The 24,094-nt window shown below is 44.2% G+C and overlaps 1 protein-coding gene across 2 annotated transcripts in view; it reads right to left on the bottom strand.

Annotated features, from left to right (window-relative positions):
• The window catches only part of CFAP46 (cilia and flagella associated protein 46), a 333,386-nt gene that overhangs the window by 268,054 nt on the left and 41,238 nt on the right, over nucleotides 1–24,094 (bottom strand). For both annotated transcript variants that reach the window (XM_073596084.1, XM_073596086.1), the window contains exons 10-14: nucleotides 21,556–21,655; nucleotides 17,399–17,497; nucleotides 15,556–15,746; nucleotides 14,588–14,816; nucleotides 922–1,042 (exon numbers count right to left, since the gene is read on the bottom strand). In XM_073596084.1, the coding sequence (XP_073452185.1) occupies nucleotides 922–1,042; nucleotides 14,588–14,816; nucleotides 15,556–15,746; nucleotides 17,399–17,497; nucleotides 21,556–21,655 (740 nt within the window). The remainder of the gene's footprint in view (nucleotides 1–921; nucleotides 1,043–14,587; nucleotides 14,817–15,555; nucleotides 15,747–17,398; nucleotides 17,498–21,555; nucleotides 21,656–24,094) is intronic.

Genomic DNA, 24,094 nt, shown 5'->3' with positions numbered 1-24,094 from the left:
AGGAGCAGACTGGGCGATACGCCCTTGTGTCTGGAACCTGATCAGAATGTAAGGTAAAGAATATTTGCATAAATGATGTCAGAATCTAGAATTACAGAGTCACATGTAAAAACAATTAGACATGTACAATAACAAATATACACTATACCCTTTACCGTACTGCATTTGTATATACAACATATACAGGCAATGGTTTTAAATAATTGGGGAGTAGCTGAAACCTCTGTTGGGTTTTTTGTTTGCTGACTGTGTCCCATTGAGGAGATTTCCCTTCATTTCCTGTCCAGAACACACAACAGGAAGTGAGAATAAACCTCCCCTTAGACAGTTGTTACCAGAACAGAGTTTCCCCATTGATAACCTTTTCTTTCTATTCCTGCTCCCATAACAAAAGTTTAGGATTTGTAATCACTTTCTTTTTCAGTTATAATGGTCATCAAGACATAGATGGGTGAATATGCCCAATGCCAACACAAACAGAAATAAAACCTTGTAGGTAGAAGGAAAAAGAAGTGCTCTCAACAATTTAAGAGTCAAAAAAAATGTATTTCATTATAGAAGTCCATCCCAGTTTCAGCATAACAAGCTAATGTGTTCCAGTGTTTATATCATGCTGACTGCATCGGGGCTTAGAGGAGTTGTAGGAGCTTCTAAGTCCGGACCATTGTACTCTACAGCATGGAACCTTTCTCAACTTTTCAATGCAAATCGATTTTGTACCCAGCACCTCCCAACCAAATTCACCAAACTAAAAGCAAAAAAGTTTTCCTTTTGCATACAGTTTAAATCTGCATTACCTGGGGGTTGTTTTGTAAGAATAAAATAAAGAAAAGGCCACAATCCATCTCTAATCACCGATCTCCTAAAGCAGACCTGAAAATGTACACTACAGATGCACACAACCAGCATCTAGCAGATTACCTTTGGCTTCGTTTTCACTATCCAGAACCATCTGAAAAACATCAGGGGCCAGACAAAGGCCAACATTCACAAGTAATGGACGCTTCTTCCTTACAGATTCCTTAGAGTTGCTTTGTTTTGCCTGCAACAAGAATAAAACAAGAACTAGCATTGGCTAATTTATCTTCCTGAAGTTCTGAACTACAGAAAATTGCTTCTGATATGATTTTTCTCATTTTTGGTTTATTTGGGTTGTGTGTCCTTGTTTGAGGATAATTTTTGCAAGAGGATGCAACGAGCGGATTGGTAAAGATTTACGGTAGGTACATGACATGTATTTTATAACTGAAGGAATATTTTTGTTTCTTTGTGTTCTAGCATGTTTTGATAGTAAACTGGATTTGTAAAAAATTGATGAAAATATGGGAATGAAAAGACACATTTAAAACAAAAATAAGGCAGTTAGGGCAGACTATGGGAACGAAATGATTTCAATCCTGACTTTGCAGCACAATTGACTAATCACGCCAATCATCATCCACCTGAACAGAGGAAATAATAGGATTTTTTAAAACAGCTTACCTGTAAAATCCTTTTCTTTCGAAGGACATCACGGGACACAGAGCCACAGTAATTACTGATGGGTTATATAGGTATCACTGGTGATTGGACACTGGCACACCCTATCAGGAAGTTCAACCCCCTATATAATCCCTTCCCCTTGCAGGGATACCTCAGTTTTGTAGCCAAGCAATATAGTGTATTAGAAGAGGGGTGGGACCTCTGTGTCCCGTGATGTCCTTCGAAAGAAAAGGATTTTACAGATAAGCTGTTTTAAAAAATCCTATTTTCTTTCTCGAACATCACGGGACACAGAGCCACAGTAATTACTGATGGGATGTCCCAGAGCAATGCTACCTGAGGGGGGGGAACCACGACCAAGTAGGGTGCAATCAGACCTGAGGACCCTGTACTGCTGCCTGCAGCACACTACGCCCAAAGGCGATATCCTCATGCCTTCTCACATCCACCTGATAGAATCTGGTGAATGTATGAACTGAAGACCAGGTTGCGGCCTTGCAGATTTGAGCCATAGAGGCCCGGTGATGCACTGCCCAAGAAGCACCAATAGCCCTTGTGGAATGTGCCCTGATCTGAAACGGAGGAATCTTCTGTTTCAAACCGTAAGCTTGAATGATCAACTGTCGAATCCATTTAGAAATGGTAGCTTTTGACGCTGCCTGTCCTCTATTGGGACCCTCTGGCAGCACAAACAAAACATCCGTCTTGCGGATCTGAGTAGTTGCCCCTAGATAGGCCTTAACTGCTCTTACTACATCCAACGAATGTAGAGATCTCTCTTCCGGAGAACAGGGATCTGGAAAAAAGGAAGGTAGAACAATGTCTTGGTTTAAATGAAAATCAGAAACCACCTTCGGTAAAAAACTAGGATGAGGGCGTAGTACCACTCTATCCTTGTGTATAATCAAATAAGGCTCCTTACAGGAAAGGGCTGCTAATTCTGATACTCTTCTAGCAGAAGAGATGGCCACCAGAAAAATTAATTTCCTTGTCAACAAGACCAAAGGAATCTGACTTATTGGTTCAAAAGGCCGTTTCTGTAACACAGCCAGGACCAAATTCAAGTCCCAGGGGTTTAGGGGCGCTTTAACCGGAGGATTAAGACGCATCACCCCCTGCATAAAGTTTCGGACCAAAGAATGCGAAGCAAGTGGCCGCTGAAATAATACTGATAAAGCAGAGACCTGGCCCTTGATGGTACTCAAGGCCAGCTTCATCTCTAATCCCATCTGTAGAAAATCAAGGATTCTACCTATGACATATTTCCTGGGATGCCAACCTCTGGATTCACACCAGGTTATATAAGCTTTCCAGACTCTATGATAAATCATCCTGGAAGCTGGCTTCCTTGCATTAATCAAGGTAGATATGACAGGACCTGAGAGCCCACGACTCTTCAGAACGTGGGTCTCAATAGCCAAACCGTCAAATTTATCGTTTGTGAGGCAGGATGGAACACTGGACCTTGAGATAACAGGTCTGGGCGTACCGGTAGGGTCCACGGGGAACCCACCGTCATCCTTACTATTTCTGCATACCAAGTCCTTCTGGGCCAAGCGGGGGCCACCAGAAGTACCGACTTCCTTTCCTGCCTGATCCTGCGAAGGAGTCGTGGTAGTAGCAGAATAGGCGGGAATGCGTAAATCAGTGAGAACCGATGCCACGGAATCACCAACGCATCCGTCCCGCATGCAAGAGGATCTTTTGTCCTTGCCACAAATCTGTCTATCTTTTTGTTGAATCGGGATGCAAAGAGATCTACATCTGGAACCCCCCATCTTTGGCATATGGCCCAAAAGACGTCGGGATGCAGAGACCATTCCCCTGGAAGTAACTGCTGGCGACTTAGATAGTCCGCCTGCCAATTCTCTATTCCCGGGATGAAAACTGCCGATATGCATGGCACATGCATCTCTGCCCAGACTAAGATCTGGTTCACCTCTTTTTGAGCAGCTCGGCTCCGGGTGCCTCCCTGATGATTGACATAAGCCACTGCTGTGGCATTGTCGGACTGGATCCTGACCGGACAACCCTGTAGCCTGATAGTCCAGGCTTTTAGAGCTAGATGTATCGCCCGGATCTCCAGAATGTTGATGGGTAAGGTCCTCTCTGTCTTGGACCATACCCCTTGGACCGCAGCCTGTTCCAGAACTGCTCCCCAACCTGACAGACTGGCATCTGTTGTTACCACCGTCCAGGTAACCGGTAGAAAGGATTTCCCCTTCTGCAGGTTTTCGGGTATGAGCCACCAATTGAGGCTCTGACGCACCGCATGCGACAGGTGCATCGGAAAGTCTAATGCCTGAACCTTCTTGTTCCAGGTCGACAGAATACTGTGTTGCAGCATTCTTGAGTGAAACTGAGCATAGGGAACTGCTTCGAATGAAGACACCATCTTCCCTAGTAGCCTCATACAAAGGCGGACTGAGGGACCCTTCTTGGTCCTTACTGTCAGAATCAGCTCTCTCAAAGCAGTGATCTTTGCCTGGGGTAGAAATATTTTCTCCTGGCTTGTATGTATAATCAGACCTAAATATTCCAGTCTTCTTACTGGTTTTAGGAAAGACTTTTCTAAGTTGAGGATCCAACCCAGGTGTTCTAGATACCTGACCGTGGTCCTCAAGTTTCCATTCAAAGAGGCTACCGACCGGTCTATCAAGAGCAGGTCGTCTAGGTATGCTATGACAGCTATACCCTGAGCCCTTAATCTGGCCAGAGGAGGAGCCAAGATCTTTGTGAACACTCGAGGTGCAGTGGCTATCCCAAAGGGCAGAGCCATAAACTGGAAATGGCGCCCTCCTACCTCGAAGCGCAGAAACTTCTGATGAGCAGGAAAAATGGGCACATGCAGATATGCATCTCTGATGTCTATTGATGCCAGAAATTCTCCTCCCTGCAGGGTGGGAACTACTGTTCGAATTGATTCCATGCGGAAGGATTGAATCCTTAGGAATCGGTTCAGATCCCTTAAGTCCAAAATGGGCCTGACATCCCCATTTGGCTTTTGGACCGTAAAAAGGTTGGAATAGAAGCCCAATCCCTGGTCCTTTGCGGGAACTATCATAATGACCTCCTGCGACAAAAGTCGCTCTAACGCTAGAAGGAGCGACTGCTTCTTCTCTGGGTCTCTGGGAACATTTGATCTGAGGAACCGAGGAGAAGGGAATTCCTGAAACTCCAGCTTGTACCCTAAGGTTACCGTGGAGACTACCCATCTGTCCTGGAAGTCCTCCTGCCAGAGCTCTGAGAATTGTCGCAGTCTTCCCCCCACTCGAGTGAGCGGGGGCGCCCCCTCATGCAGAGGTCTTAGTGTTTTGCCTAGTAGGCTTCTTTCCCCAGGACTTCTTTTGTCCCTGGGGTTGACTCTTGTCTCTGGACCCCGATGGAGGCGGCCGTCGAGACTGCCTGGAGGCTGAAGCCCCCGGCGCTGGGGAAAGAGTCCGTTTGAAAGAGGGACGCTTACTCTTCTTCTTGACAGGTAAGAGAGTGCTTTTCCCACAAGAGATTCTCTTGATATAGTTATCCAAGTCCTCTCCAAACAACCTTGCACCACGAAATGGAAACCCAGCCAGTAGCTTCTTACATGGTGCTTCGGCTGACCAATTTTTCAACCATAGGATTCTACGTATATGCACCAACCCCAGTGAAAGACGGGAGGTTTGCACGATAGAATCTCTAATGGCGTCAACCACAAAGCATAAGGCCGCTGGAAGGTTAGCAAACCCCTGGGCCTGCTGTTCAGGTAATACTTTGATAACCTGCTTAACATGGTCTCTTAAGTATTGACAGACTCCAATCGCTGCTATTGCAGGTTGGGCCACTGATCCTGCTAAGGAGAAAACATCCTTCAATAGGGATTCCATCCTTTTATCTACAGGATCCCTGAGCATCTGAGCATTGTCTACAGGACAAGTCAGGCTATTATTTATTGAGGAAATGGCGGCATCAATAGCCGGAATTCCCCACATTTTAATAAACTTTTCTTCCATCGGATAAAGTGTTGAAAACTTTCTCGGCGGAAAAAAACGTTTGTCTGGGTGATCCCACTCAGAATAAATAAGCTTTTCAAGTAAAGTATGAACAGGAAAAGCATGTGCTGCTTGGAAAGGTTTCAGTGACCCCAAAGCAGAAGAGGATTCTTTAGCAGTTTCAGGTATGGGCAACTTAAATGTGGAGCGGACCAATCCAGTGAGGATCTGCACTAAGACTTTCTCCTCTTGGGAAGTCGCAGAGGGTCCCTCTCCACCTGAATCCTCTGAAGAGGAATCATCCATCCCATCCCGATCCTCTGAAAGGGATTCATCTCCTTTATCCCAGAGCTCCTCTGTCTGAGGGTCTTGGGGAACAGAGGAAAGCCTAGTGCGTTTTCTTCCACTGAGTGAAGACGTAATCACGGCCATTAATCTTTCCTCTAGACCATTAATGGTTGAGGAAAAAACCTCTTGTGTAATATATACAGGGGCTGAAGTGCCAGAAGCAGGTGTAGCCCCTGACCCCAATGGCTCTCCCTGGCTAGCCGTCCCTGGCCCATCTTTAGGGGGGAAGGATGCTGCCGACAGGGGGCCCTCAGAACCTGAACGAGATCCCCTAGTGTCTCTGGTTCCTGGGGTGCTTGAACCTCTTCTACCCATAGTGCAAAGCAACAAGGTGTGAGGTATACAAATGAACACTGTCCGCTGAGCGATGTAGTCTGGCTAAAAGCCTTGCTACCCAATGCTCAGTCTGGTGTTACTTCAGTAAATGCTGCCTAGGAGAATGCCTGTGTCCCACCTTACATGCGACCGTCAGCTCTGTGTCTCTCAGAAGGCTGAGTGCACCTGTACAGAGTGCCTTTAATAGCCTGCAGCTGGCCTGAGTGGGAGTCTAAACACTCTGTGCTGACATCCCGCCCCCTCCTCTACCGCCCCCCCCCCTCGAGTTTTGAAAAAAACGAGTGCTTCCCACACTGCCGACTCTCCTGTCATGCTCTGGAGAAAAGGCTGGGGATGGGGGGGGGGGAAGGAGGGAGACTGGTAACAAGATTTGCCTGAACGGCTATCTTCAGAGATGGTGGCCATTAGGCCACAGAGCCCGGGTGGTATAACCACTTTCTAGACCCCTGTGGCCCCTCTCTAGCCTGGGGGGGAACATTCAAACATGAGAAATCCCCCCATCCACCTTACCTGCTTGCAGCCTGCTTGATACGCTGGGACATACACAGCGATTACAATACCTGAGACAGACATTCAGCATGTGTAGGTTTGTGCTCTTGGCAGCCCCCGGTGGTCACAATAGGCATAGCATGCATTTACCTTAAAGGAGAAAAGCCACTAGAACTCAAAAATTCTGTGGAATCTCCTCTTACCTTATCCAGCCGCAGGGTGCTGTTTACACAGACCCAATCTTCACCTCTCACGGTGGGCTCCGTTTGAAAAAACCGTCAGAGACTGGGGCCCCCATCAGTAGGGGGATCCAACAGTTCTGGGACCGTAAAGCACCTCGCCAGAAATTAGGAAGTTTAAAGCCATTTTCTGATCTGCGGGGTCCAGCTCTCTAAAAAGAGAAGCATTACGGGTAAAACCTCGTTTCTTCGGACACGAGGCCCGGGTACCATTCAATTCGGCCATGAAAAGACACTTTGAATGGATCCGGTTCGCCTGGCTTGCCCCAGTATAGGATCTTAGGATATTCCCTTTGGAGCTCAGCACAGGACATCTTTACACGTCCATCACCTAAGACACTGGCGTAAAAACTGAGGTATCCCTGCAAGGGGGAGGGATTATATAGGGGGTTGAACTTCCTGATAGGGTGTGCCAGTGTCCAATCACCAGTGATACCTATATAACCCATCAGTAATTACTGTGGCTCTGTGTCCCGTGATGTTCGAGAAAGAAATCCTATTTTCTTTCTCGAACATCACGGGACACAGAGCCACAGTAATTACTGATGGGATGTCCCAGAGCAATGCTACCTGAGGGGGGGGAACCACGACCAAGTAGGGTGCAATCAGACCTGAGGACCCTGTACTGCTGCCTGCAGCACACTACGCCCAAAGGCGATATCCTCATGCCTTCTCACATCCACCTGATAGAATCTGGTGAATGTATGAACTGAAGACCAGCTTGCGGCCTTGCAGATTTGAGCCATAGAGGCCTGGTGATGCACTGCCCAAGAAGCACCAATAGCCCTTGTGGAATGTGCCCTGATCTGAAACGGAGGAATCTTCTGTTTCAAACCGTAAGCTTGAATGATCAACTGTCGAATCCATTTAGAAATGGTAGCTTTTGACGCTGCCTGTCCTCTATTGGGACCCTCTGGCAGCACAAACAAAACATCCGTCTTGCGGATCTGAGTAGTTGCCCCTAGATAGGCCTTAACTGCTCTTACTACATCCAACTAATGTAGAGATCTCTCTTCCGGAGAACAGGGATCTGGAAAAAAGGAAGGTAGAACAATGTCTTGGTTTAAATGAAAATCAGAAACCACCTTCGGTAAAAAACTAGGATGAGGGCGTAGTACCACTCTATCCTTGTGTATAATCAAATAAGGCTCCTTACAGGAAAGAGCTGCTAATTCTGATACTCTTCTAGCAGAAGAGATGGCCACCAGAAAAATTAATTTCCTTGTCAACAAGACCAAAGGAATCTGACTTATTGGTTCAAAAGGCCGTTTCTGTAACACAGCCAGGACCAAATTCAAGTCCCAGGGGTTTAGGGGCGCTTTAACCGGAGGATTAAGACGCATCACCCCCTGCATAAAGTTTCGGACCAAAGAATGCGAAGCAAGTGGCCGCTGAAATAATACTGATAAAGCAGAGACCTGGCCCTTGATGGTACTCAAGGCCAGCTTCATCTCTAATCCCATCTATAGAAAATCAAGGATTCTACCTATGACATATTTCCTGGGATGCCAACCTCTGGATTCACACCAGGTTATATAAGCTTTCCAGACTCTATGATAAATCATCCTGGAAGCTGGCTTCCTTGCATTAATCAAGGTAGATATGACAGGACCTGAGAGCCCACGACTCTTCAGAACGTGGGTCTCAATAGCCAAACCGTCAAATTTAGTGTTTGTAAGGCAGGATGGAACACTGGACCTTGAGATAACAGGTCTGGGCGTTCCGGTAGTGTCCACGGGGAACCTACCGTCATCCTTACTATTTCTGCATACCAAGTCCTTCTGGGCCAAGCGGGGGCCACCAGAAGTACCGACTTCCTTTCCTGCTTGATCCTGCGAAGGAGTCGTGGTAGTAGCAGAATAGGCGGGAATGCGTAAATCAGTGAGAACCGATGCCACGGGATCACCAACGCATCCGTCCCGCATGCAAGAGGATCTTTTGTCCTTGCCACAAATCTGTCTATCTTTTCGTTGAATCGGGATGCAAAGAGATCTACATCTGGAACCCCCCGTCTTTGGCATATGGCCCAAAAGACATCGGGATGCAGAGACCATTCCCCTGGAAGTAACTGCTGGCGACTTAGATAGTCCGCCTGCCAATTCTCTATTCCCGGGATGAAAAACTGCCGATATGCATGGCACATGCATCTCTGCCCAGACTAAGATCTGGTTCACCTCTTTTTGAGCAGCTCGGCTCCGGGTGCCTCCCTGATGATTGACATAAGCCACTGCTGTGACATTGTCGGACTGGATCCTGACCGGACAACCCTGTAGCCTGATAGTCCAGGCTTTTAGAGCTAGATGTATCGCCCGGATCTCCAGAATGTTGATGGGTAAGGTCCTCTCTGTCTTGGACCATACTCCTTGGACCGCAGCCTGTTCCAGAACTGCTCCCCAACCTGACAGACTGGCATCTGTTGTTACCACCGTCCAGGTAACCGGTAGAAAGGATTTCCCCTTCTGCAGGTTTTCGGGTATGAGCCACCAATTGAGGCTCTGACGCACCGCATGCGACAGATGCATCGGAAAGTCTAATGCCTGAACCTTCTTGTTCCAGGTCGACCGGAATACTGTGTTGCAGCATTCTTGAGTGAAACTGAGCATAGGGAACTGCTTCGAATGAAGACACCATCTTCCCTAGTAGCCTCATACAAAGGCGGACTGAGGGACCCTTCTTGGTCCTTACTGTCAGAATCAGCTCTCTCAAAGCAGTGATCTTTGCCTGGGGTAGAAATATTTTTGTCACGGAACGCCCCACACTCCGCTTGAGTGCTTCCGTCTGTATACCGCTTCCTAAGTTCTGGAACACGAGTCCAATGGATCTGGCTATAGAAACCCCAAGAACTAGACAACACCAGTCTTGGAGTACATCAGAACTGCCTTTATTTTGAGATCTCACAGACCTTTTTATATCAGGGATGACTCAAAGCTAACCTAATTAACATGACCTAATTTACTACAAAATGTACCCAGACCAGATGACAGTCTTGTGGGCACCGGGCTTCACACATTAATACAATTAACAATACAAACAACAATCTCCCCCCTCCTCAGCCTAGACCATTCGTCTATTAGCCAGGGCTGGTGGCTAATGTGATCAGCTCTCTCAATTAACATAAACACATGTTGATAACACCAGCATCTCCTCACAGGATGTGTCCCAGCAGAATGAATCAGTCTTATCAGCAGGGGGCTGCTGGAGGAATCCCCCCTCCCTCTTCAGGGACACAAATATACAGTAAGGAGTCCCCATACAATATATACATGACTGAGTCCGATTAATACAGTTCAGACTGGATTTCTCATTCACCTCAAATGCTAGGGCCCATAATCGGTGGGCAACAGGCTTGCACACAGTCCTCTCCAACAGCCTCCGCTCTGGCCATGCCCGTGACAATTTTCTCCTGGCTTGTATCTATAATCAGACCTAAATACTCCAGTCTTCTTACTGGTTTTAGGAAAGACTTTTCTAAGTTGAGGATCCAACCCAGGTGTTCTAGATACCTGACCGTGGTCCTCAAGTTTCCATTCAAAGAGGCTACCGACCGGTCTATCAAGAGCAGGTCGTCTAGGTATGCTATGACCGCTATACCCTGAGCCCTTAATCTGGCCAGAGGAGGAGCCAAGATCTTTGTGAACACTCGAGGTGCAGTGGCTATCCCAAAGGGCAGAGCCATAAACTGGAAATGGCGCCCTCCTACCTCGAAGCGCAGAAACTTCTGATGAGCAGGAAAAATGGGCATATGCAGATATGCATCTCTGATGTCTATTGATGCCAGAAATTCTCCTCCCCGCAGGGTGGGAACTACTGTTCGAATTGATTCCATGCGGAAGGATTGAATCCTTAGGAATCGGTTCAGATCCCTTAAGTCCAAAATGGGCCTGACATTCCCATTTGGCTTTTGGACCGTAAAAAGGTTGGAATAGAAGCCCAATCCCTGGTCCTTTGCGGGAACTATCATAATGACCTCCTGCGACAAAAGTCGCTCTAACGCTAGAAGGAGTGACTGCTTCTTCTCTGGGTCTCTGGGAACATTTGATCTGAGGAACCGAGGAGAAGGGAATTCCTGAAACTCCAGCTTGTACCCTAAGGTTACCGTGGAGACTACCCATCTGTCCTGGAAGTCCTCCTGCCAGAGCTCTGAGAACTGTCGCAGTCTTCCCCCCACTCGAGTGAGCGGGGGCGCCCCCTCATGCAGAGGTCTTAGTGTTTTGCCTAGTAGGCTTCTTTCCCCAGGACTTCTTTTGTCCCTGGGGTTGACTCTTGTCTCTGGACCCCGATGGAGGCGGCCGTCGAGACTGCCTGGAGGCTGAAGCCCCCGGCGCTGGGGAAAGAGTCCGTTTGAAAGAGGGACGCTTACTCTTCTTTTTGACAGGTAAGAGAGTGCTTTTCCCACAAGAGATTCTCTTGATATAGTTATCCAAGTCCTCTCCAAACAACCTTGCACCACGAAATGGAAACCCAGCCAGTAGCTTCTTACATGGTGCTTCGGCTGACCAATTTTTCAACCATAGGATTCTACGTATATGCACCAACCCCAGTGAAAGACGGGAGGTTTGCACGATAGAATCTCTAATGGCGTCAACCACAAAGCATAAGGCCGCTGGAAGGTTAGCAAACCCCTGGGCCTGCTGTTCAGGTAATACTTTGATGACCTGCTTAACATGGTCTCTTAAGTATTGACAGACTCCAATCGCTGCTATTGCAGGTTGGGCCACTGATCCTGCTAAGGAGAAAACATCCTTCAATAGGGATTCCATCCTTTTATCTACAGGATCCCTGAGCATCTGAGCATTGTCTACAGGACAAGTCAGGCTATTATTTATGGAGGAAATGGCGGCATCAATAGCTGGTATTCCCCACATTTTAATAAACTTTTCTTCCATCGGATAAAGTGTTGAAAACTTTCTCGGCGGAAAAAAACGTTTGTCTGGGTGATCCCACTCAGAATAAATAAGCTTTTCAAGTAAAGTATGAACAGGAAAAGCATGTGCTGCTTGGAAAGGTTTCAGTGACCCCAAAGCAGAAGAGGATTCTTTAGCAGTTTCAGGTATGGGCAACTTAAATGTGGAGCGGACCAATCCAGTGAGGATCTGCACTAAGACTTTCTCCTCTTGGGAAGTCGCAGAGGGTCCCTCTCCACCTGAATCCTCCGAAGAGGAATCATCCATCCCATCCCGATCCTCTGAAAGGGATTCATCTCCTTTATCCCAGAGCTCCTCTGTCTGAGGGTCTTGGGGAACAGAGGAAAGCCTAGTGCGTTTTCTTCCACTGAGTGAAGACGTAATCACGGCCATTAATCTTTCCTCTAGACCATTAATGGTTGAGGAAAAAACCTCTTGTGTAATATATACAGGGGCTGAAGTGCCAGAAGCAGGTGTAGCCCCTGACCCCGATGGCTCTCCCTGGCTAGCCGTCCCTGGCCCATCCTTAGGGGGGAAGGATGCTGCCGACAGGGGGCCCTCAGAACCTGAACGAGATCCCCTAGTGTCTCTGGTTCCTGGGGTGCTTGAACCTCTTCTACCCATAGTGCAAAGCAACAAGGTGTGAGGTATACAAATGAACACTGTCCGCTGAGCGATGTAGTCTGGCTAAAAGCCTTGCTACCCAATGCTCAGTCTGGTGTTACTTCAGTAAATGCTGCCTAGGAGAATGCCTGTGTCCCACCTTACATGCGACCGTCAGCTCTGTGTCTCTCAGAAGGCTGAGTGCACCTGTACAGAGTGCCTTTAATAGCCTGCAGCTGGCCTGAGTGGGAGTCTAAACACTCTGTGCTGACATCCCGCCCCCTCCTCTACCGCCCCCCCCTCCCTCGAGTTTTGAAAAAAAACGAGCGCTTCCCGCACTGCCGACTCTCCTGTCATGCTCTGGAGAAAAGGCTGGGGATGGGGGGGGGGAAGGAGGGAGACTGGTAACAAGATTTGCCTGAACGGCTATCTTCAGAGATGGTGGCCATTAGGCCACAGAGCCCGGGTGGTATAACCACTTTCTAGACCCCTGTGGCCCCTCTCTAGCCTGGGGGGGAACATTCAAACATGAGAAATCCCCCCATCCACCTTACCTGCTTGCAGCCTGCTTGATACGCTGGGACATACACAGCGATTACAACACCTGAGACAGACATTCAGCATGTGTAGGTTTGTGCTCTTGGCAGCCCCCGGTGGTCACAATAGGCATAGCATGCATTTACCTTAAAGGAGAAAAGCCACTAGAACTCAAAAATTCTGTGGAATCTCCTCTTACCTTATCCAGCCGCAGGGTGCCGTTTACACAGACCCAATCTTCACCTCTCACGGTGGGCTCCGTTTGAAAAAACCATCAGAGACTGGGGCCCCCATCAGTAGGGGGATCCAACAGTTCTGGGACCGTAAAGCACCTCGCCAGAAATTAGGAAGTTTAAAGCCATTTTCTGATCTGCGGGGTCCAGCTCTCTAAAAAGAGAAGCATTACGGGTAAAACCTCGTTTCTTCGGACACGAGGCCCGGGTACCATTCAATTCGGCCATGAAAAGACACTTTGAATGGATCCGGTTCGCCTGGCTTGCCCCAGTATAGGATCTTAGGATATTCCCTTTGGAGCTCAGCACAGGACATCTTTACACGTCCATCACCTAAGACACTGGCGTAAAAACTGAGGTATCCCTGCAAGGGGGAGGGATTATATAGGGGGTTGAACTTCCTGATAGGGTGTGCCAGTGTCCAATCACCAGTGATACCTATATAACCCATCAGTAATTACTGTGGCTCTGTGTCCCGTGATGTTCGAGAAAGAAAATATTTTTTTGTTCACTTTAGATCACATGTGTCAAACACAAGGCCCGGGGGCCAAATACAGCCCTCCAGGCCATTTCATGTGGCCCTCACACCTCTCCTGCAGCTGCAGAACCCCTCCCCCCCTTGACTCCGTCCCACCTCATCTCAGCGGTCGGCAGCAGAGAGGAGGACAGAACACTTCCGCCAGATCCTGCGCTTCTCTGTGCAGCCACAGAGAGGCTTGCCTCTGCCCCCTCATCTCAGCAGTTGGCAGCAGAGAGAAGGACAGAACTCCTCCTACAGATCCTATGCCTCTCTGTGCAGCTGCAGCACCCCCTCGTCTCCGCCTCCCCTGGAATCAGAATTCAGCAGACGCCAACAGTTGACTCCAGCCCTCCTCTGGTCCTCCTCCAGACCCTGTACTTTCTGCTTCCCAGCTTCACCCCCAGCTTCTTTCCAGCAGCAGCACAAGGAAAGAGGGGTGAAGAGAGTGATGTAAGAGAGGGTGGTGGACTGTTGACATCTGATATAAGGGGGGAACTCTTGACATCTGATGTTGGGGGGGAGTTGCTCTTGACATCTATTTATAATTATTCTATGCATTAAGATAAAAAGCCTTCTGTGTGCAGCAGCCCCCCTCACCCCCACCCCAGATTCTCCTTCCTGATTGGCGGAGACACAGCAGCGGTGCCACTGGCTCCTGCTGCTGTCAGTCAAAGTCAGCTAGCCAATCAGGGGTGAGAAGGGGGTGGGTCAAGGCTCCATGTCTGAATGGACACAGGGAGCTGTGACTTTCATTCATTACTTCTAATCAAGCTCAAAGTTAAACTAATGAGATTTTAAAGCATCGATTGGTCTTCCTTTGATTTTAGTTCTATAATTAAATTGAATCAATAAAACACAATCAAATAAATGCAGTGTCACAACTTGTTGGATCATGAATTGTGAGTGAGTGGACACTGAGGAGTATCACCTGTTCAAGAATCATGGCTGCCTGATCCTCTACACGCTCTGGTTTAGTGTACAATGTAGCTCGGAGCTGAAGACGATGTAGATACATTTTCAGGAAGTTTTGGTATTGTCCAGTACCGTCAAGGTCTAAAGCTTTCTGTATGTGTTTTATGGCAACTTCAGTTCGATCATCCTCATCCTCTATCTGTGCTATTTCCATGTGAATTTGGCAGCGCATCACAGTCAACAAGCTAAAGACATAAGATAATGGTCTGTATTATGAGCAGCAAAACTATTACAAGGGAAAAAAACACAGTAAGAAAGGAACTGTTTAGAATACCCTTAATTTCATACTGATGGTTATAGTTTGTTTCGTTTTGTTTTTTGCCTATAGATGCATAAACCCCTTGAACTTTTTTCATACAAGGTACACCTTTTACAAATCACTCACCCTAACTGATGCCTCCTCTGTTTATTTAGCCAATTTGTGCGTGGACAACTTGAACAAAGCATTTCATCAATTAAGGAGGTCCAAATGTCTTAACCTCCTTGCCTGTTATATGGTTTTCAACAAACCCATCATACTTTTCCCATACATTACAAAATTCAACCACTTCCACCCTTTTACATGTGAGGGAATCGCCAGCTGAAAAAAACGATATCCGATATCTGAATGATACCTGAAGTTGCAGGCATCATTCAGATATTCCCACTTCAACCTAAGGACGTCATATGACGTCCACCTAAGGTTAAGTGGTTAAAATACTTAGTATGCATGCATACTATAAGTAATATGTAAAGAAAATGTTAGGTTCCCCTGGATATCCCGGCATCTTTAGAAATGGCAGATGGATGGTGTGGGTATCACTTTGTGCACAATGGACCGGATAGACTCAGCTCTACCTACTATATTAACCCTAACAGTCTAATAACATATTGATTTGTGTCTAGTTGACTTCTTTACACTATACAAATACTTTAAATACTTGCCTATCTATGTCTTCTAATGCTTCGGCAACAGCCACCAGAGGCTTCTTCAGGTGCTTGCGCAGATACCTCTGCAGTAAAGGCAAACAAAGATTCCACAGAGTTGTGCACACACCCTGGATTGAGGTTGGGTCACCAAGATGTACTGCATCCTGTAATGTTGTCTCTAGTTTCCTTATAACTTTTAACTGTACCTATGTTAAGGAAAACAACCTTTAGGTAATGTATTCTTGGAAAATACAAGTTCTATGTATGATTGTGTGCATAGTTATAAATACTCTCCACGCTTAGTCTCAATAATCATCTATTGATAAACCTGTATTTGTCAAAGATAAGGGTTTCTTTAATATTCTTCCGACAGTGCTTTTAACTTTGACTCATAAGGGGAGGTTTACTAAAACTGGAGCACTCAGGATCTGGTGTAATTGCGCATGGTAGCCAATCAGCTTCTAACTTCAGCTTCTTCAATTAAAATTTGACAATAAAACCTGGAAGCGGATTGGTTTCTATGCAGAGGCACACTAGATTTTGCACACTCCAGTTTTAGCAAATCCCCCCCTGCTGTGAGATGTACATCCAAATGTTTTATTGGGAGTTTTAAATCAACTCTTTGATTCAAGAGAAAGCTGAACATGGTAAGCATTTAAAAGCACTCAGCTGATCAGAATTCCCCTGAAATACTTGTTTTAATCTAAATAAATCTGGGCATTCATGGTAGATGGTTGTGTGACCAAATATATTACCAAATACTGTACTTAATGATAGTGAGTCATATTCAATTGGACTTATTCTGTAATGTTGATGTTTCATATAGTCTACAAGCCACTTCTTCAAATATTTCCAGAATTTATATCCAAACACGTAGCACCAGATCCTTGATCCAATCACCATGGAAGGGTGAATGTTAATGTTAAAAGGATAGGATGGGAGGTGAGATCATTGTAAAACCACCATGCATTAGTTAGATAAGCCCATCCTTGGTGTCAGGAGGGCTTTATTCTTCAATTGATGAAGCCCTTCCTGACACCAATGTTGGGGCTATGTAACTAGCACAGGGTGGTTCCCCAAATTTCACCCCTCCCATCCTGTTCCTAGACAATAATATCTGGCTTTTGAAGGTAATTGGATCAAGGAGTTAGTCCTGGAAGTGCATATAAATGCTGGAACGAAAGGTCTTCAACATTACAGAACAAGTCCAGTTGAATGTCACTAACTACTAATAGATATACCATGACCTGGATAAATGACCACTTTCACAGACTTACCTAATGCTAGTATTTGGTCACCTGAGAACAGCTGTTGTTAGGCTCTGGCTGACTAGAAGTTCTCTGAAGCCTGTAATTTGAGTTTACATGAACAAATACCAGTGGAACAGTATTTAGTCACATGGTGCAATGGAAGCCCAATGTAGCTGTTTCATCAGTATAGCCATAAAAGTGATTCACACTACTGCTGTCAGGAATAAAGTGAGTTGACGCGTTTCAGCCTACACAGCTTCAGTCATAAGCCGTGTAGGCTGAAACGCATCAACTCACTGTATTCCTGACTTGTACACTGTGGTTTCCACAATAAATAAGATTTTAAGAGCAGCAGCAGTGGTGCGGATCACTTTTATGGATACATGTTACAGCTGTGAGACTGCAGATCGGGCGCCCATGAGTTCTACTGATGCTGGATTGATTGGGTAGCAGCACTAAATACTTTTACTTTACTATTGGACTTTTCATCAGTATAGGTAGTTGTTTCAGGAACATCTATGTTGATAGTGTGGCAGATTGAAAAACTTTAAGATGTACTGTGTCCTGCATAAGTAAAATCAGTACAAATCAACTACAATCATACATACCTCAACAACACTTTTGGTGTACATTTCAACCCGAGGACCAAGAGACAGAACCTCAAGTTCACTCTGTAGACATTCTAAAGTTATAAGAGTTCTTTGATCCTAGAATATGGGAAATGGTTAAAATGACTTTTAAAGTGTGTTTAAACCCTAATAATAAGCATCTATTATTTGTTCCCGTTTGGGCTGTTAAATATACAATTTAAAGCACTGAATTATATCTATTCAATAACTGCAATAAAAGACCTGTTAATCCTGCCAGAAATCCAATGCGGTCCTTTGCACTCTGCAGTCTTACTTTAACCACTTCCGGACCGCCCACCGTACATATACTGTTGCAGGGTGGCCCAGATGCACGAAACAACGTACTTGTACGTAGTTTCCTCTTCCTGGGTCTGGGGCGCGCACTGCTGGAGACCCACTCCCGCTGTGATTTGACACTGCAGAAGCCAATCAGCGGGTCTGGCGGCCGCGATGGCCGCCGACCATTCGCGGTCATTCATAGGAGAAGCAGAATGACGGTCTGCCTATGTAAACAAGGCAGACCATCGTTCTGATACAGAGGAAGAGAGAGATCTGTGATTCCTGCTAATCAGAAACACAGATCTCCCTCTTCCTCCAATCAGTCCACCCCCCCCACCACAGTTAGAAAGCATTCCCTAGGAGCACATTTAACCCTTTGATCGCCCCTGATGTTAACCCCCCCTTCCCTGCCAGTAACAGTGCATTTTTTTTTACCACTGATCACTGTACTGGTGTCACTGGTCCCCAGTAAGTGTCACTTAGTGTTCGATTTGTCCACCGCAATGTCATAGCCCCACTAAAAATCACTGATCACCGCTGTTAATAGTAAAAATTAAAATGCCATAAAAATATCCCATTGTTTGTAGATGCGATAACTTTTGCGCAAACCAAATCAATAACTGGCATTTTTTTACCAAAAATATGTAGCAGAATACATATTGGCCTAAAATGATGAAGAAATTTGATTTTTTTTTTTTATTGGATATGTTTTATAGCAGAAAGTAAAAAATATTGTTTTATTTTTTTCAAAATGTTTGCTCTTTTTTTGTTTTTAGCACAAAAAATTTAAACCGCAGATGTGATCAAATACCACCAAAAGAAAGCTCTATTTGTGGGAAAAAAAGGACGTGCAATTGGCAGTTAAAGTAACGCAGTGCCGTATCGCAAAAAATGGCCTGGTCGCTACGGGGGTAAAACCTTCCGGGGCTAAAGTGGTTAAGCTCTATCAGCCCTGCCGGGGTCAGCTCTGTGAACTATAAAACACTATCCTATACTATGAATAAGAGGAAAGGGCAGGCCTTCTGTACTCCTAAACACACTTCTTGTGATAGTGTGACAACAATGATCATCTATAGATACAGTATAGTGAGTGAGTGTTATCAGACCTAGCTCAAGAAGTGTGTTACTGGCAGGATCACCAGGTAAAAATAAAGGGAAAAAAAAAAAGCCTGAAAAAAGAAAAAACTATTTCAGCTACCATATCTAGGGGATGGTAAGCTGAAAAACGCAACATTTTTATTGGATTTGGGTTTAGATGAAACTTTAAACTGCAAGACATACTTGTCAGGACACCAACAAGCTGAAGAAGACGTTGTAGTTACCACAATAGGGGAATTTTGAGGAATAATGGCGGCCTATTTTATTGCTAATTTGATACAGAAATGCACCTACACATATCTAGATGTATTCCCTGACTATTTGTATATAGTTACCTGGCTACTGTGCTTGTCTATGAAACTGCAAATCACTGGTATACTATGATTTTCAGCAGATGCCTTGGATAACATGATTAGCTACTATAGCTAGCTCCAAATGGTCCATCACAAATCACTGAAATCAATATGACACTTACGTTACATTGACTGTATTTAAATTTTTCTTGCCAAGGAAAACCCTAAGGAAATGTACGTTTAATTAGCCACTTTGTTCCTGCTTTTGTTCCCCAGAATTTGCCCAGGCAGTTGCTTTTTTCGCAATCCCTTAAGTAAGCAAGAGACCCCTTGCCTCAATACTTTTAGTGGGTGGAAAACGGAAGTCAACCATAAAAGTGCAAGTCCTCATAGTGGAAACGTGTGGTTTATTGTTGTGGCAACACCAGCTTTTAGCACAGATGGAAATTAAAGCACCAAGGTTAAAGCAAGTCATCCAAAAGTAGATTTTCCAACAAATGTGTATATGATACGAAAATTTGTATGAAAATTCTCAATACATAAGATGACTTGACAACTGTCATTAGAAAATGCTTCAAAATTTTGTTTTGTTTGCTTTCAATATTTGATTTTGGAATGAATGGACTTTACCAAACAAAAACCACATTCACTGATAAGTTCATTCAAGAAAAAAAATGTATCCTGCTCTTTCTAAGTCAAAAACGAAGGTCAATTTACTGTGATTGTAAAATCTCGTTTTTTTTTTTCCCTCCTAAAATAACAAACATGTTATACTTACTTCCTCTGTGCAGTGGATTTGCACAGAACAGCCTGCATCCTCCTCTTCTCGGGTCCCTCTTTGGCTCTCCTGGCCCCTCCCTCCTGTCGAGAGCCCCCACAGTAAGCAGCTTGCTATGGGGGGCACACAAGCTGAGTCACAGCTCCCTGTGTCCATTCAGACACGGAGCCCCATTTCTGCCCCGTCCACTCTCTTTCCTGATGGGCTAACTGACTTTGATTGACAGCAGTGGGAGCCAATGGCACCACTGCTGTGTCTCAGCCAATCAGGAGGAGAGTCCCGAAAGGCCGAGGAATTTGTGGATATCGCTGTAGGAAGATTGGGCTCAGGTAAGTACTAGGGGGTGCTGGAGGGCGGCTGCTGCACACAGAAGGTTTTTTTTCTCTTAATGCATAGAATGCATTAAGAGAAAAAAACTTCTGACTTTACAACCCCTTTATTCCCACTAATGATTAGAAAATCAAATCAATTTTCTTAAAACAAACTATCAAATAAAATTCTACTAGTGTATGGCCTTTCGAACAAAATTAGAAAGTGAACTAAGACCCTACAACATCCCAACCCTGTCGGTCCCCACTGCACTTACCTTTTTGGGTAATTAGCTGTCACTGCCCACGCAGCTGGTGCAGCAGTCCAGGAATCTGAAAGCCCTGCTCTTCTTCCCCATATTTCCTTCTGGCTTTCATAATGGATCAGAGAGATTCCGACGGGTCAAAGTGGTCAAGTTATGGCATGTGACGAATCGGAATCACTCTGATCTGTCCCAGAAGCCCTAAGGAAATATGGGGAAGAAGAGCAGGGCTTTCAAATCCCAGGGCTGTTGCAGTAGCTGCGTGGGCACTGGGCAGTGATAGCTAATCAAACACAGAAGTAAGTGCAGTGAGGTGGGGGGTGGAGAGAGAGTGTATGGTGTTAAATCACCTTTTCATTTTTTATGAAAAGGTGAACTAATACTTTAAAGCAGAGTTCCACCCAAAAATGGAACTTCTGCTTTAAGGGAAGGTGACCCCCAGACATGCTACATTTGGCATGTCATTTTTTTCTGGAGGGGTGTGGGGGGGGTGGAAACCCTCTTTTAAGAGGGTTGCAGCTCCCACTTCCTCCCGGGGCACTGCGGCGCTAGAAGGAAGTTCACCTCTCCCCCCCCTCCCTTTCGGCAATCATCTGGGACACGTCACAGGTCCCAGATGATTGCCCGGCCAGTCACAGCGCAGCTTGCACATGCGCAGTGCGTGCCCAAGTGTGGGGCCCACAGTGACAATGCCGGCGCCGCAGAGAAGAGGGGGAGACGAGTGGGGCCTCGTTCCGTACAGAACAGGGGGTAAGTTGTACATAACAGGACAGAATAACAACTTTTAAAATTGAATTGAAGAAGACAAGGCAGTTTGTACCCTTCCTCTATCACCACCTTTGCAGTCTAAGATTTACTACAAAATAGAATCCATTTAACAGCTTGTTACAGTGAGCAGTACAGCAGAAAAGGTACTTGTCAATACAATCTGAGTGACCAAATACACATCAAAAATCAAAGAAACAGCAAGCATTTTCCTGATCCTAATGATGGAACATCCAAAGTTGTTTTGTAATTAGCGAACAAAGGAAAAAAATGGCATTCAAACCCATCTATTAAATTGCCCCTTCTAATACAGCACACAGCATGTGCAAATCATAATAGCTCTGAAACATACAGCGAGATCTGTCAACTTCAAATCATTGATGCAAGCTGCGGCAAGTTGATTGCATTTTAATTCCAGTGAGAGATGAGCAAGTTCAATCAGCAGAGGAACTCTGTAAATAAATATGACAATTCAAAGTAAATTATCATGGCTTAATAAAAAAACAGCAAATAAAGTGGCTCAGTAAATTCTTTAAAAAAAAAAAAAAACAAAACATTTTTTGATACTATACTAAACTACCTCATATTCATTAAAGAGCTGTAACTAAATAACCACGGTGCATGGGCAGTGATAACCATGAAAGGGCAACTCTGCTTATGTGATATATACATATATATATATCTCTATCTATCTATCTATAGATATATAGATATATTATATATATATATATATATATATATATATATATATATATATATATATATATATATATATATATATATATATATATATATATATATATATATATATATATATATATATATATATATACATAGATAGATAGATAGATAGATAGATAGATAGATAGATAGATAGATAGATAGATAGATAGATAGATAGAGCATTTATCATAGTTACACAAGTCATATGTGATTTAGTTTATTAAAAAAAAAATTTGCAGCCATTGTAAATTTCTGTCAACTTTTGTTGAAAAAATAATGATAGCATAAAAAGCTGCTGCACAAGCCGTTTTGTAATTTAATGTTATTAAAAATCACTTTTTCATTTCAATGTGCAGCCACTGAAGCTTAAACAAAAAAACTGTCAAGTAATGAATGCAATGTGGCAACCTGGAGACCTTCTGTCCACAGTTGGTGTACAGAACTCCCCCAGAATTGTCCTTTCCTGCTTGTGTAATTGGCTCACTGATTTTGACAGAAGTCTGCACTAAGATACAGTAAAAGATAAAACAAAATCTTAGGAATCCTCTGCAATAGGAATTATATTTTTGGTGAGATACTCCCTAAGTTTATTATTTCTAAAGGGATGCAGACACTGCAGTTTTTCTCATTGTAAAGCTGAAAGTGCATCAACTGATTATATTGAACACAGACACTCCTATTCAGGAATCAGTATTGTAAGGACATAGTAGAACATACAACTTTTTCTTAAAGTGGAACTTTAGTCAGAAAATTAAGTACTGCTATATAACTTCATCACTGAACATTACCAATAATTCTATACTTTTTAAATTACAAAAATGCAATCTCACCCTGCTTTGCACTTGCTCAGTTACTCTCAATTTTTTGGCACTGTGCCAAAAATGTAGAGGCTGATCTGCTGACAGACTAAATATTTTCTCCTGCTCAGGGGGCTCTGGGCTTCAGCAAAATGGCAGCCAGCAAGAAGAAACATCAACAATGCCGGAGGCAATTTACAGCACACAATGATTTTGGAAGCATAATTATTAATGTGGAATGTGGATGTTGTACAGCACATATGGCTAGAAATCTCATTAATCATTTAAATATCGAAATCTTTTACCCTATTCCTGCCCAGCCCCGGTACCATGTGATTGCTGTGACCAATCACAGCGGTCACATGTCATCTGTACACATTCATAGCCATTCATTGTGTACTATTGTGATTTCTGTGAATGGTCGCAGTGATCGCATTGGTACAGAGAGGACCAATCACAGCATACCTGTACCATGTGATAGCTGTGGCCAGTCACAGCTATCACAATTGTACATAATGGCTATGAATGGATACTATTCATAAAAATGTTTATTTATAACCGTGATCATCACTTTTATAAGTTATCACAGTGTAAAAAAAAAAAAAACATGATCACCTCCCCAAAGTAGTACAGTGTCACTATGGCAACACTGCACTGCTCTGGTCACAGTATGTAAAAAAAAGAAAAAAAAGTTTTAAACTTTTTTTTTTTTTTTTTTTTTTACATTATATATATTTTTTTAACATACTGTCACAAGTCCCTGATCACCGCCACACCAGTCATATGATGAGGATTGATCAATTTTCCAATATATATATATATCTAGATCTATCTATCTATCTATCTATCTATCTATCTATCTATCTATCTATCTATCTATCTATCTATCTATCTATCTATCTATCTATCTATCTATCTATCTATCTAGATAATCATAGATAGTAGACTCTATAACTTTCTTACAGACTAAATATTATACAGGGATTTGGGTGTTTTTTTTTAAACAAAGAAATATACCTTTTGGCCTAAATTTATGAAGAAAGATTTTTTATTTGCAAATACTTAAAACAGAAACTAAGTAAAAAATATGGGTTTTTTCAATCTTCTGTATTTTTTCATTTATTTAGCAAAAAAAAAAAAAAAAAAACAGTGGTGATTAAATACCACCAAAGAAAGCTCCATCTAAAAAAATTCAAAAAATGTAATCTGGGTACAGTGTTGCGTGGCTGAGTATTTGACATTCAAAGTGTGACAGCGCTGAAAATCTGATGCCTGGAATTCTTCTTTAAGGGGGAAGGAGGTGGGTGCCTTTAATTATCTCAATGTGATTTCTCATAAACCTTGAGTACAATTTTATAAAATGAAACATGC

This window comes from Aquarana catesbeiana, linkage group LG08 (genome assembly GCF_042186555.1).
Source record: "Aquarana catesbeiana isolate 2022-GZ linkage group LG08, ASM4218655v1, whole genome shotgun sequence".
NCBI classification, from domain to species: domain Eukaryota; kingdom Metazoa; phylum Chordata; class Amphibia; order Anura; family Ranidae; genus Aquarana; species Aquarana catesbeiana.
Note: the sequence above shows the minus strand (reverse complement) of the source record. Positions and strands in the feature narration are given on the sequence as shown.